We start from the raw sequence: 15,366 nt of genomic DNA, 5'->3' as shown, positions 1-15,366 counted from the left end.
TCTGTTTTTTTTTTTTATTTTTTTCTCATTTGTTATATATGACAGCAGAATGCATTACAATTCATATTACACATATAGAGCACAATTTTTCATATCTCTGGTTTTATACAAAGTATATTCACACCATTCGTGTCTTCATACATGTACTTTGGATAATGATGTCCATCTCATTCCATCATCATTTCTAACCCCATGCCCCCTCCCTTTCCCTCCCACCCCTTTGCTCTGTCTAGACTTTGTGTATTCCTCCCATGCTCCCCCTCTCTACCCCACTATGAATCAGCCTCCTTATATCAGAGAAAACATTTGGCATTTGGTTTTGGGGGATTAGCTAACTTCACTTAGCACTATCTTCTCCAACTCCATCCATTTACCTGCAAATTCCATAATTTTATTTTCTTTTCTTCTTGAGTAATATTTCATTGTGTATATATACTACTTTTTTAATCCATTCATCTACTGAAGGACATCTAGATTGGTTCCACAATTTAGCAATTGTGAATTGTGCTGCTATAAATATTGATGTGGCTGTGTCCCTGAAATATGCTAGACCGAGGAGAGGAACAGATGGGTCAAATGGTGGTTCCATTCCCAGTTTTCCAAGGAATCTCCATACTGCTTTCTATATTGGCTGCACCAATTTGCAGTCCCACCAGCAATGTATGAATGTGCCTTTTTCCCCACATCCTCGCCAACACTTATTGTTTGTCTTCATAATAGCTGCCATTCTGACTGGAGTGAGCTGAAATCTTAGTTTTGATTTGCATTTCTCTAATTGCTAGAGATGATGAATATTTTTTTCATATATTTGTTGATTGATTGTACATCATATTCTTATAAGTGTCTGTTCAGAGCCTTTGCTGATTTATTGATTGGGTTATTTGTTTTTTTGGTATTTAGCTTTCTGAGTTCTTTACATACCCTAGTGATTAGTGCTCTATCTGATGTGTGAGAGGTAAATATTTGCTCCCAAAATGTAGGCTCTCTATTCACCTCACAGATTGTTTCTTTTTCTGAGAAGAAACTTTAGTTTCAATCCATCCCATTTATTGATTCTTGATTTTAATTCTTGCACTATAGGAGTCTTATTAAGAAAGTTGGAGCCTAAACCTACGTGATGGAGATTAGGGCCTACTTTTTCTTCTATTAGATGCACAGTCTCTGGTTGTATTCCTAGGTTATTGATCCACTTTGAATTGAGTTTTGTACATGGTGAGAGATAGGGGTTTAATTTCATTTTGCTGCATATGGATTTCCAGTTTTCCTAAGAAGAGTGAAGCAGGTGGCATCAACTATACCAGACCTTAAACTATACTACAGCGCAAGAGTATCAAAAACATCATGGTATTGGCAACAAAATAGACCAGTAGAACAATGGTACAGAATAGAGGACACAGAGACTAACCCACAAAATTACAATTATTTTATATTAGACAAAGGTGCCAAAAACATACAATGGAGAAAAGATAGACTCTCCAATGTTGTCTTTAGGATTTTCTAGGCAAGTAAAACTTCAAGAAATGAGGGGGTGGGAGGCAACATTAAGTGGCCAATTTAATTTTTTTCAAAGAAGGACATTGAAAGGAAAATTATGACATACTGTCAATAACTCATGAGTGTGGACATTTAACTTCAAAATGTAAGGATATATTTAGCTTTAATGGTTATTAAGCCTCATCTATCACCTTTTTTCCCCCTCAATTTCTCCACAGACAGAGAGGCCCACACTGGGGTCAACTGACTGAAGCTATCAAGGGAGAACAGGAGCCCCAACCTGAATCCTCCCAAGATGAGGAAGCTGCCTCTGCCCCCAGGGTGATGGCCAAAGTGGGTTGGACCACTGCCCTTCAATGTACACAGACTGCCCAAGTTCACAGCCTGGCAGGAAGCAAGGAGAGAAGCCAAACTTTCTTTGCCTGGCTCTGTACATCTTCCCCCACCTCCTCCTCAACCTGCCCTTCCCCCACTTACCAAACCCAGTCAGGATAAAAGACCCCACCAGCATAATTGCTGTCTGCAAGGTGTCCGTGTAGATCACAGCTGCCAGGCCCCCTAAGCAGGCAAGAAGACAACATAGGTGACCTCATGTGGAAGACTGCCTCCTATCACCCATCCCAACCTCTACTTCTTGTACACAAATCTGAGAAACCTCCCCATCCCCAGTCACCAACCTGCCTTTCCTCCCCACCCTTTACAGTATTCTGCTATTTAAAAGTGTGTTCTCAACCTCCGCTTTCCACAGAAATGTTCTCAAGGCCTTAGGGAAAGGAGAATGTTTCTGAAGAACCTGATTTGACCATGTTAAGCCAAGGGATGGCTCAAAGGAGATGGCTGCTCTATAGTAAGAGAAAGTAGCTTCCAAATGAAGGCAAAGAAGAGCAAAGAGCTGACTAGGGAGATGCCTGGGAACATTACCAAATTGCCACATTTCAGAGGGCCACTTCTATGTCCATTCACTGTTTCTCAGACTATCTGAGTAACTTTAGTCCTCAAAGATATGGAGCCCCAATTCAGCTGTAAGTTTCATTGTTGGTCTTGACTTTCCCAAACTAGGCAAAGTGACACCTCTGAATCCCTTTCTCCCTCCTACAGTAGCTCCCAGTCCCCATGATATCAAATCCAAGGCCTCTGTACCTCATTTGAATTATCAAGCCTATGGCCCACACTCGCTCCCATTACTCCTCAGTGGCCACTCTCCTTCAGCCAAGTGCATCCTCTTGCTTACCTTGCCTCCACCTCGTGGCCTACCATTCCTACCTCCATTCTCAGTTCTCACATTCTTGCACCTGAAACTCCTCTGATCTTCCCAATTTAGTCACATTGTTTCTACAATCTGCAGGGTCAAGCTCTCCCTGAGGTCCTGTAAGAAGTTGCTCTATCCTTGCCACTACTGGAGATTTCTGAGACCACTCAGGTAACTACTAGTAGATACCCAGAAAATGCTCATTCTCAAACTGTTTCCTGGGTGTATCTCTCTTCTTCAAGAAATGCCTAATACTGAGCTGAACTTGAGATGCTGGTTCACTTGAACAGACTCACCTGTGATTGTGTAAAGCCCAGTGATTGCTAATAAGAGAAAGATGGCCAGGTATATATCCAGGCCCAAAGCCAGATTGATGAATATGGCTCCAGAGAAGATGTCTGCCTGGAAGAAAAGGAGAGGCAGGTTAGAAGTGGCAGAAGCCTGTTAGCCACAGGGTGCATACTGTATTCCCAAGCTTTATTCAGGAGGATAATTTGTATCCAGAAAAAGGATTTCATGGTTAAAAAGGTGGAAAATGCTAAATTTTAAAAGTTAAGGCATTTTTTTTGCCACACACCTTCTCTGAACCTTTAGTATATGTCATTTTCTGTGAATCCATAGAAGGCAAACATGAGCACAGTATACAACTTCACCAACTTATTTAACTTTTGCCAAGGAGTAACTATTAACTATTGATGTTCCTCCTAACTCACCTGTAGACTGCTTCTCTTGGCTATTATCCATAATTTACACCTCAATGTACACAAGTCTGTCAGATCTATTCCCAAACACAAGTTTTTGTGCCAAAGAATCCATGAGTGGGGATCCCAACCCCAACTGAAGAATGGAGAGAACTTTAGAAAGATTATAATTTCATCTTCCTGACCCAGAAGGAGTTCATCTTGACTCAAACTTTCAGGGAAATTGTTCCATTTATTTCTCCTGAACTCAATATATTCTTGGGGAAGTTCTTCCATGACCTCTTTCTCCTTGTGTCTCGCAGCCCTCTCATAATTAGCCTTCTACCTGGCTGGATGATGTAGTTGCTAATATACAACAGCAGAGGGAGTAAGGATCAACCAAAATCAATTTTCATGTCACCTCCAAAATACTGCACTACCAGGAAAGATTAATATTAAGGAATGATCATGGTGAATCTTTTCAAACATTTAGACAAAGAATAAGGTTGTCTTCCCCTAGATGGAGATGACTGAGATGTTTTATTGCATAGAATCATTTCAGGGCATGCAAAAATTGCCGAGCCAGAGTCCTGGGGAACAGGTCAATAGAGTTGGACTCACCCTCTCTCAGTCTCATCTCCTCTCTCCCCCTCTACTGCAGCTCCTCAGTTCTCCCTAGTGGCTGAGATGCCCCACAACACCCTCCTGTCCTGCTGCTAGATTTGAATGTGTCCTCCAAATGTTCACTTGTTGAAAACTTAACCCCCAAATCCTTATGTTGATGATATTTAAAGATGGGACATTTGAGAGGTAATTAGGATTAGAAAACACCACAAGGACAGGAGCTCCATAATAGTGTTGACTTTATAAGGACAAGAAGAGAGACTGTACTTTCCAGGCTCCTTATCACCCTGTGATCCACATGTTAGGAACAGCAAGGAAGCCCTCACCAGATGACAGTGCTGTGCCCTTGAACTTCCCAGTTTCCAAAACTATAAGAAATTGATCTTTATAAATTATGCAATCTCAGGTATCCTGTTATAGTAACTTAAAACATACTAAGACACCCTCCCAATGGAATCTCCTCACTACTGTCTCTCTTATTTGCCTCTATTATTTGGTATAATGTAATTTCATACTTATGTGCTAATGTTTGAGCCCAGGAGAATGAATCAACCCCCCACTCCCAAGATGGGCTTCTGAGGAACCCATGACTTAGTTCCAGTCATCCAGATCTTCCCTGAAGATTCTCATTCAAGAGACTTAATGCTATCATCATTCTTGGTGAAGGAGGATAGGCAGAGCTAGGAGGTGGGAAGAGAGAGGATGATTTAGAAATTCACCCTCTCACTGGAAGCTGGTGGTCAGAGGACCTGAGTTTTAGGTACATCACTGAGTAACCCTAGGCAAAACATTTTGCTTCTCTACTTCTCAGTGCCTTTAAAGCAGGAAGTCTTGCCTCCAGATGGTTGTCTCAGTGGCTGGAAATGGGAAAGGACTGCAGCCAAGGAAAACATTCCCCAACAAGATCCTGGATGGATGCATCCTGCCCTCTGTAGCAGCCCAAGAGGAGGAAAGAACCCCTGCTGTACTCTTTGCTTGCTAAATGTAAATAACCACTTTTTTCTGATTGCATATTTGAAATTGTGATGAATATTCATAATACCAGTTCCTCCCATCCCATGCCTCCAAACAGTTACATGAAATTATGTAAATTAAAGGGGTCCTATTCAAGATTACAGCAGGATGCTGTCAAATTCACACACTTTTGATTTGGTGGATTAGCTAACAAACACAAATGAGCTATAAAAAGAGGCTGCTACTATTGCCTTAGAAATGCCCACAATTGGCTTATTTTCCATGGAAGGTAATTTTTAGTGCTTTAGGATAACATATCATTGTAGACTGTGATTCTCTCATTAATATTTGCCTTACCATCATTAAGTCTCAGACAAGTATTACACAACCCCAAGATAATTCTATAAATGAAGTTTATAAAGACTTCTTGAAGTGTTGAACTCATAGAAATATTGTTCTATGACATTCTATTTCCATCTAGTAAAGATAAAGAATTCTAAGAAAACTTCCCTGGTGAATAAATTCTTTCTCCCATGAGTCATTCCCAACTCCAAAATAGATTCTGCCCTTGAAACCCCAAATATCAGCAGAAACACCTGGGGTTATGATAGCTGAGTTTATGAAAGTGACTGTATTTGAGTGAACTCACTTTAGCCTGGGGTTTCTGGCATTAGTCTTTGGGTGCCTCTTGATGCCCTAATTTCATGCTTCACTACTAGGTCCCCCCCCCCTACTTTTCCAGAGAATTTTATAGTTTACTAAGATGCCCATGTTATTTTGATCCTCAAAACAACATTGAAAAGTAGGGAATCACTTTTCTGTGATATTTTCTGTAAAGTCATTTTAACCATTTTTTTTAATTGACTTTTAAAATAAAATAAAATTTTAAATAAAATAATGTGTGTGATTTTAAAACAAACAGCATGGGAAGTTATATATTGAAAAGTAAAATATTAAATGCTGAAAAATCATCACTCTGCCCAAAGGTGAACACTGTTGAGAGCTTTTTGTCTACCAGTTATTTTTAAATAGTTTGCTGAAATTTAGATATTAACAGTTATGTTCTCCATACCCTAAATGTAATAATGCTGAAGTCAAAAATTGAAAAATGTTTAAAATTTTTGCTAAAATCAAGGGGAAATATAACAAAATGGTGTGAGTATTTTTTTTGTACATGTAGGAGGAATTTGCTGGAGATCAAACCCTTTGCACTAGCTAACAAGTGCTCGTCTCTGAGCTAAATCCCAGGCAGTGTGCACATTCTGATTGGATCTTTATAATAAAAGAATACACAAAATATAGAAAATATTGAAATATGAAAATGAAATGTTTGTATTATTATATGATTATGGGTGTTTTCCCACCCTAAGATTTTCTTAAATAACTTGCAGTTTCAAAAGTGGAACAGAAATTTTTTAAATATTCTTTAAGGATAAATGGGTGTGGGGGGTGTAGTAAAAATATAAAAATAAAGATGGTAAGAATACATATGAAGTTCAAGTTAAGGTTTACCTTTTAGGAAGGAGGGGACTGGGATCAAGAGAAAGATCAGAGAAAAGGATACATATAAGTTATGTTTTATTTCTTTTTAAAAATGATAAATTGTGTCAGGTGTGTTGGCACACATCTGTAATCTCAGTGACTCAGGAGAATTTCAAATTCAAAGACAGTTTCAGCAACTTAATGAGACTTTGTCTCAAAATGAAAAGAAGAGCTAAGAGCAGTGGAGAAGATGTAGCTCAGTGGTAAAGCTCCCTTCCATTCAATCCCCAGTACCACAATAAATTAATAATATATAGTTAGATCTATAAAATTTGAGTGGATAGATATTAAGGCGTTTGTGATATGATTATTCTTTTGCTTTTCTGTATGTTTTAAATATTTCATTAAATTATTTTTATTTAGAAAAGCAAAGGACTGCATAGGAAATACACCATAATAGTGGTATGGTAATAGCCCTGAGAACAATGGTGATATAGCCCCAGGAAATACAAACAAGGACATTCACTTATCATGTGTAATTCATAAAACTGAGGCTTTATCTCAAGTGATCATGCATATTTGAATAATACATAGCTTTGATATAAAAGGAGTATTCTATAATCCTCTGAGGTAATTTGTTTCACATGTAATCATCCCAGATTGCTCCTTTCCTACTCTACTGTAAAATGCCTTAAGAAAAAGATAGAGAAAAGAGAAAAAAGAAAGGAAAGAAGGAAAAAAGGAAGGAAGCAAGCAAAGAAAAAAAGAAGAAGAGAAAAGAAAAAAAAGGGAGAGAGTTGGAAATTTCCCTGATGTTGCTAAAGAAAATCAACTCAAAGTGAAATAGAAAGTATGGTCCTCTAGGTTAAGGGATTGGCAATTTTTTCCCTGTAAAGAGTCAGGTATGAAATGTTTTAAGCTTTTCAAGCCATATCATTATTCCAGCTCTGCAGGTGAAACATGATAGCATCATAGACAACATAAACAAATGGGCTTTTCTGTGTTCCAAGAAAACGTTATTTACACGAGCAAATAGTAGGTTGATTTCTCCCAAGGGCTTTGAAAGTTTAGCTGATCAGTTTCCATGGGACTCTTAGGGAACAATAAAAATTCAGACCCTAACTAGAAAATATTTGGGAGTAACTGAGTCTGATATTGGTGAGCCTTCTGTAGGTTGTTTGGCTTCAGTGAGGATGTTTTTAAGATGCTGTGATCTGTCATGTGTGTTTGCTGTCCATTGTGGTTCTAAGATGTATCTGAGCACCCAATAAATCCTACCTGGCAATGAGGTTTCAGATGGAGAAGCATCATTACTCAAATTTCTCTTTCTATCTGTGAATGTGAACAGCCAAGGTAATAAGCATTCAAATCTTAAGCAAAAGCCAAAGCTTTTATTTTTACCCAAGGATCCCAAATGGACAGCAGAGTTGCAGTAAAAGTTCATTGCAGTCATGATCTGTGATAATAACTTAGGGAAATACAAACAAGGACATTCAGTTATCACATGTAATTCATAAAATCTGAGGCTTTATCTCAAGTGACTGCACATATTTGAATAAGATGCACCATGCCAAGAAACCTCCAGAACAAAATGCTTCTCAGAGCTTGATAAGGAAGGTGCTCAAAGGAACCAATAAAATGCAGAAGTTCATAAAAAGACAATCAGTTCAGGGTCTCTGAGTTGGAAAGAATATGACCTCAAGATGGCAGCCATAGCAAAGGCTCCACGACACCACTACCCACACACCTGCAATGTGCTTTGCTGTCTACCACCAATTCTATACATATTGAATTTCTGTGTCTTCTCAAAACCTTCCTGGCAAGTCTCTAGCTGTTCTTGGTTTGTATATGGATCCCACAAAGCCTTCTCTCCTCTCTTGTCATCTATCACAAACCATCTGTACACACACACACACAAACACAAATACACAAATTAGTTAATCTTTGTGTGTAATACAAACTATACCTACTACTAGTATACTCAGTTACTTTATTAACTAATAGTTCTTTTCTTTTATCCATGATCCCTGCACTCCTGTGTACTGGGCTCCTAGCAGGTACAATTGACATCAATGTATTTCTTTTGTTTTCATGTCTGAATTCTGTGTATGTATTTCTCTATAAAATTTCAAGTTCTATGCCCCATGGTAAACCTGAAGCCAGCCAAATGCACAGCCAAAGCCTTGTCTCTCTGCACACATCTCCCTCCTTCAGGACCTCCACACACCCAGCGTACAATTGATGTTTTCTTGTCACAGTCCTTTCAGATCCTTCTCTCACCAACTCGTTTATATTATGAGATTCATTTAACTGCTTCCCTTAATTTTTCATGCAGTCTTAAGTTTTAACCCTCTCTGTACTGGAGGAATGAAAGAAAGAAGACTCATAAGGTCAAAAGATTTAAATCAGTGTCAAGAAACCTGCTTTTCATCCTGGTTCTGCTCCTCTTTAACCCCCAAAAGTCCCTTTCCCTCCCTAAACCTCATTTGCCCATCTATAAAATGATAGCTTAAGACAAAGGACTAGCTGATCTATCCCATTTCATCATTTTCCACCTTCATTTTATGTAAGCACAGTGCGAAAGTGTGAAACCACAGACTTTGAGACTAGACAGACCCAGATTCCAATCCTGTCTTTGCCTTATGCTAGATGGGGAAAATTACCTAATTTCTCTGAGGCTTCATTTTCTCTTCTATGAAGTGAAAAGTATAAAAAAAGAAATCCCTACCAATGTGGTACACATATGAGAACAAGAGATAGTGGAAGTAAAGGCCCTACTGAAGACTAAATAAAAATACTGGCACTAAAAGCAGCTATCATCCTTCTTAAGCATTTGTCAAGGGATTATGTTTGGGCAACAGATGGAACAAATATGATGTGTATTAGAGCTTCTAGTAGGGAGCACCAGGAATTATACAGAGAGGCATCAGACAATGCCATGCCCTGATTCAAAAGCAAAATTTCGAAAAAAACTGATGCTAGGAAACATTCCTCATCAAGATCTGAGCAGAAAGAGGATGCCCCTCACCTACCTGGGGACTCTCAATCCAAGGAGGTTTAATCAGTAACCTGAAAAATAGGTGGGGTGACAGGGAAGGCAGGAAGAGAGGTTGGCCATTTATTTATATGACTACCCCTATACCAGCTCCAAGGGCAAAGAGTGCCCTTTCCATGGCAACAGCAGTCAACAGACTTTCACCAGCTTGAACTGTGGACTTGGAGAATGTTTGCCTCTGAAAAGGGGAAACCCATTACCCTTCTCTATGTGCTCAAGAGACTGGTACCACTTCACAAGCTGGACTGAGGGGCAATTCCATCACCAGCTTCCTGCTACTTTTAGAGTGACCTTTCCACCCTCCTGCTTATCTGCTTTTTTCTCATCTTAGATTAGTGCCCTCCCCTCCCTTATGAAGCTAGGGTCTGATGTCTTCAGCCCTACCAGCACTTTCCAGTCTAGGCCAGTCTGACATCCAGTGCAATAACACTGAAAAGGCCAGAGTTTTCATCTTGTAGCTAAAAACTAACCCTAAAGGAGAAGAGGAGAATGAAAAGGAGGGAGAATCCTCCTATTAGTGGAGAAAGCACAAAAGCACTAGTCAGAAGGCTGGCACAGGTCAAGGATAGTAGGAGAGCAGTCAGAAATGAGGGAGAATGATTTCTGGTTGTCAGTCCCAACTCCTGAGACAAAACTCTATCAGCTTTATCAGTGAGAGCATGTTCAAAGCCTTTCATGGAAAACAACTGTCTCTTCAACAAATGGTGCTGGGAGAACTGGATATTCACGGGCAACAGGATGGAGTTGGATGCCTATCTCACACCAAACACAACAATTAACTCCATAGAGATGAAACCTGAAGGTAAAAGCTAAAGCTATGAAACTCAGTAGAAAACGTGTAGACAAATCTCCAAAACCTTGGATTTGGCAATGGAATCTTAGAAATTATACCAAAAGGATTAAAAAAGGAAAATAGATAAATTGAACTTCACCAAGATTTAAAACATTTGTGCATCAAAGGATATTATTAATAATGTGAAAAACAACCTACAGAATAAGGGAACACATTTTCAAGTTACATATCTGATAAGGATCTGGGATCCAGAATATACAAGGATGTTTTTACAACTGAACAACAAAAAGACAGGAAAAAATCTAAATTTTTAAAAAAAATGTACATGTAGGCCAGGACAGGAGGGTAATAATACAGAAAGCAAAAATAATTCTGGTAGATTTTCTTTAAAGAAAGAATAACCAAACACAACCTCATTTGGATTCTGAGTCAAACTAACTAATTAAGAGAGTGTTTTTGAGATAATCAGGAAATTTTGGTTATGGAATAGCTATTAAACAACCTAAATTTTGAAATCATTATAATTTTAGGTAGACATTATTATAGCACAATAGTTATGAATTTAGGAAGCCAAAGGTACATCCTGAAGAATTTACAGAGAAATGACATGATCTCTAGGATCTGTTGTAAAATATTGCTGAAAAAATGGCTAAATATTGATAATTATTAAAGCCAAATGATTAATACTAGATATATGAGTACTCATATTCTACCTCTGTTTATGTATGTTGCAAATGTTACTTAATTATGTTGTTGTCTCAGCTTTAAGTAATCAGAAAAATGAAAGCACTGGCAACTGTTTTTTTTTTCCCCAATGCCCTGCTTAGCTACAGTAAAGACTCACTTCAAATCCAACCCACCTCAGATATTAGCAAGGGCAGATCTTTTGCAAAATGCTGAGATTGGTTTAATCTCTCCTTTGGTGGTGGATGGGGTAGGATAAGAAAAAGGAGAAAAACTAAATAGTACTCTATTGTGTGTACGTATACCACATTTTCTGTACTCATTCATTTGTTGATGGGTACTTAGGTTGATTCCATGTCTTGACTATATGAATCATGTTGCAATTAACATGGGAGTTTGTTTTTTTTTGTTTTGTTTTGTTTTTTGACATATTCAAAAATTCAAATTTGTACCAAACACGTTGACTAGGCTGGATGTGACCTTCATCATGCTCTTCACCTAGACAGTGCCAAAGATTATAGCTGTAAGTCTGCTAAATGTTCTCCCAGTTCCTTCCTGCAAATTCTAATCACATTCTGATATTACTTCCTCTGCCCTGAATTTTTTTGGCATATTAATTTCATTTCCTTTGAATATATACCTACAAATGAGATTGCTGGATCATATGGTATATCCTAATTCCTTAACTCCCTCTTAATTTTCTATTAAGAACAGCTTTCACTGAAAATTCGTAAACCAGTTATGTTCCCAACCTGTGCCACAGTGGGGAACAAGGAGTTCCACTAAACTTCACTGGCTCTTTGATGCATGAAACAGGACTTTACCCTGAGCAGCAAGAAAGCTTATGGAACCAAGTTCATAGAGACACATAGAGGTGCCTCTTGGTGAATGACAGTGGGCAGCTTCTGAGGCAGCCAGGACCCAGTCCACCGTGCAGCATACTCACCGAGATCTTAGTGAATATATAGAGCAGCAGGGACAGAACAGAAAGGTAAATCTGGATCCGCTTGCCTCCAAACCTCTTCCGCAGGTACTCTGGCATTGTCACCACCTGCATGGAATGCAAGAGAGGTCATCAACAGCTAGAGTGACCAGAGAGCCCAGAGAACACAGAAAAAATGAGAGCCATCTTGGTGTTAGAGTCATAATAGTATGGTCAAGGATTCATTATCCTTGTTGGCCTAGGAAATCTGCAAAGTGGCCAGGTGACCACAGACATTCAGCCATTTGCTCATTTCAATCTCACCTGCCCTACCACTATAGGAGTAGTTAGGCATTATCCCAGAACATAGAAAGTGCCAAATAAACACCTGTTTTTGAATGAATACATAACTGGACTTAACTAAGGAAGCAGATCATTGTCCTGAAGAGGAGGGCAAATGTATATATAGATATAGACATATAGAGAGGGATATATTCCTATATAGAGCACCTACTGAAAAACAAGACATCATAACATGGATGGCATCTTGCCAGTGTACCAAACTAGTCAACTAGATTGGGTGTGAACTTCACTATGCTCTTCAGATAGGCAGTGCCAAGTATTGTAGCTGTAAGTCTGCCCAAATGTTCTCCCAGTTCCTTCCTGCAAATTCTAATCACACTTTCGATATTACTTTCTCTGACCCGAGCCTCTCGTCCTCTGGAACCAAACATATCACCATCAATCTGTGAGTCTATAGAAGATATAGCACCCTCCCTGTTTTTCCCACATTGCTTTTAGCTCCTAATATGTAAATTTACATATAGGAGGTGCTTATTATATCTCACTGAACAGGTATGTAAAATGTCTGAGAGACATAGTCAGGAGACCAAGAATGCATTTGATAGTTGAGTACCAGCTGCATGCTCAGCAAATAAGAACTACTGATCTACATAAATAAAGAGGAAAAAAACAGTTCTTTTTCTCAATCTGCTTCCTTTCTAGAGGCAGAATATTGACATAGTTGTACATCAAGAGCAAATGCATGGCCATGTAGTACAGGGACACACCCAGAGTGAGGGGACAGGATGTTTCAGAGGGGTTTGAATAGTGTGGGATTTCTTAGGAAACCTTCTCAGAGGGAAGAGTCATAAGTCTTGACAGAAAAGAGCTAGTGTCATTGTTCAGTGCCCCTAGGGAGCCAGAAACTATTTTACAACCTAGAACTAAAAGCAAACACAGGTTATCTTTGCCATGTATTCCACAAAGTCTCCTCTGTCATCCAGAAGGACCAAATTCACGTGTGTGTGTGTGTGTGTGTGTGTGTGTGTATCAGCAGGGAATGGAACAACAGAGTGGGTACTTACCCCAGCCTTTATGTAAATGGGAACAAATATCCAGCCCAGCACAACCACCAAAAACAGGGCCTGAAACCAAAAGAAGAGGTAGATTCAAATCAGGAGGAACCTTAACCCATCCCTACTTACCTGAAGGACCCCTCAGCTACTGCAGAAAAATCACCCAGCATTTTCTTTTTTGGACTGAAGAACAACTCTTAGGTGGCCATTAGAGACTGTAGGATGCCTTAGTTGCCCAATTGGCCCAAAGAAACAGAAACTGGGCAACAGCAGAGGAATCCCAGGAAGCTACTGCTATCATCACAGCCCTGGGCCCCAGCCAGAGGAATGAGATCTCCTTTGACTCTTCCTTGTATTACACAGGGGTAAAATACCATTTAGAGAATAATAATAATAATAATAATAATAATAATAATATCTGGGGATAAGCATTTCCAAACTTCTAACATGGCTAGAAAGGTACTGGGGCCTCATCTTTTTAACACCAAAAGGAAAGAGAAAAAATACTCTTACCATCCTTCCAGTGTATCTCCCATGCTACTCTGGTGGAAGGAAAACAGAATGCCTGGGCTCCTAAAGCCATGCTCCTCCATCTGCATCCCAGGATGGCTCTGAGGAATCCCTTAGTATTTGAAGCTCCTCTGGACATCAGTTGACCTGGCTAAGTGCTAAGGTTCTGCTATAGTTTGGGTATTGTTTAGCATGTCCCCTAAAGGTTCTGTATTAGAGGCTTAGTCCTCAGCATAGTGGGAGATGGTGGAACACAGTATGAGGCGGAGCATAGTACGAGGTTCTTAGGTCACTGTGGGTGCTGCTCATGGAAGGGATTAAGGTAGTTCTGGAGTGACCCCTTGGTAGTTATAGAAAGTGCTATAAATGCCTGACTCTGGCCCCACCCATCTCTCTGTCTTCTTATTTTGGGTGATATTACCTCTCACACACAATGCTGCTATTGTCTTCCACCAGGAGATGCCACAGTCAAGTGGGTCCCTCACAAGGACCTGCAACATGCTACTTGGACTTTTGACTTTCAAAACCATGAGCTAAATAAACCTCATCTTCATAAACTTAGCTGACATCTGGTATTTCATAATAGTAACTCAAAACAGACAGGTACAGGTTCTTTTCCACTTCTCCAACACAGTGGCACTGATGCTACTCACATTCCATTCAAAGGCTCCAGTGGCGATCCCTGAAGCTGCTCCAGTCCCAGCTAGCCCCACGAAGTGGCCACTTCCAATGTTACTGGCAAAGAGAGAGGCTCCAATCTGGAAACACAAAGATAAAGTCAGGTGAAGACTCTATACATGAATGGGACATTCCGGGTAGGCCAAAGAAAGAAGAAACATGCCAGCCAAAAGAGGACAACTGAAACTTTGACTGTGCTAGAATTTGTTGATACCACAAGCTCCCAAGGCAGACGTGGGGACTTGGGAAATAGTGGAGATGAAAGGAAAGAATTGGCAAAGGAGCAGATGATCCCCATATCAGATCATCTGTAAGTCTTTTGTGAGCCTAATGTCCACTAGTGAAGATGATGGGAAGACATACATCATGCCAGGATCCTCTAAAAGTCCCCCGCATTCAGGGCCTGTACCATTCATGTCTGTGTTCTCAGCATGCCTGGGGGCTTTGAGCCTTGTCCAACATTGGCTTTCAGTAAATATAGATAATGTTCTTAAAAGGAATTATTTAAAAGAAGCCTCTGGGTCTTGGTCACCTTGTCAAAGAACAAGGGGCATGGAGCTGATAATTTCAGAGTGATTCCTACTAAACTATGTAATTTCATGTGGTGCCAAGTAGCAAAAGATAATATTAATAATAACACCAATTTTCTAAATCCATAAAGTATTTTTAGTTTTAAAAAAGGGCACAGTGGTGCACACCTGCAATCCCAGCAGCTCAGGAGGCTGAGGCAGGAGGATCACAAGTTCAAAGCCAGCCTCAGCAATAGCGAAGTGCTAAGCAACTCAGTGAGACCCTGTCTCTAAATAGAATACAAAAAATAGGGCTGGGGATGTGGCGCAGTCATTGAGTGCCCCAGAGCTCAATCTTCGGTACTGAAAAAAGG

General features: G+C 39.7%; 1 protein-coding gene across 2 annotated transcripts in view; it reads right to left on the bottom strand.

The window, feature by feature from the left end:
- LOC124089466 (sodium/glucose cotransporter 1) overlaps positions 1-15,366 on the bottom strand; it is a 92,606-nt gene that overhangs the window by 29,992 nt on the left and 47,248 nt on the right. For both annotated transcript variants that reach the window (XM_058577415.1, XM_046439508.1), the window contains exons 3-7: positions 14,459-14,563; positions 13,305-13,364; positions 11,962-12,066; positions 3,040-3,145; positions 1,972-2,052 (exon numbers count right to left, since the gene is read on the bottom strand). In XM_058577415.1, coding sequence (XP_058433398.1) covers positions 1,972-2,052; positions 3,040-3,145; positions 11,962-12,066; positions 13,305-13,364; positions 14,459-14,563 — 457 coding nt within the window. The remainder of the gene's footprint in view (positions 1-1,971; positions 2,053-3,039; positions 3,146-11,961; positions 12,067-13,304; positions 13,365-14,458; positions 14,564-15,366) is intronic.

The sequence above is a fragment of the Marmota monax genome, unplaced genomic scaffold (assembly GCF_021218885.2).
Source record: "Marmota monax isolate L192 unplaced genomic scaffold, Marmota_monax_Labrador192_F-V1.1 WCK01_AAM20220418_F8-fsc00253, whole genome shotgun sequence".
Classification (NCBI taxonomy): Eukaryota; Metazoa; Chordata; class Mammalia; order Rodentia; family Sciuridae; genus Marmota; species Marmota monax.
The sequence above is the reverse complement of the archived record's forward strand: the minus strand, read 5'-3'. Positions and strand labels throughout refer to the sequence as shown.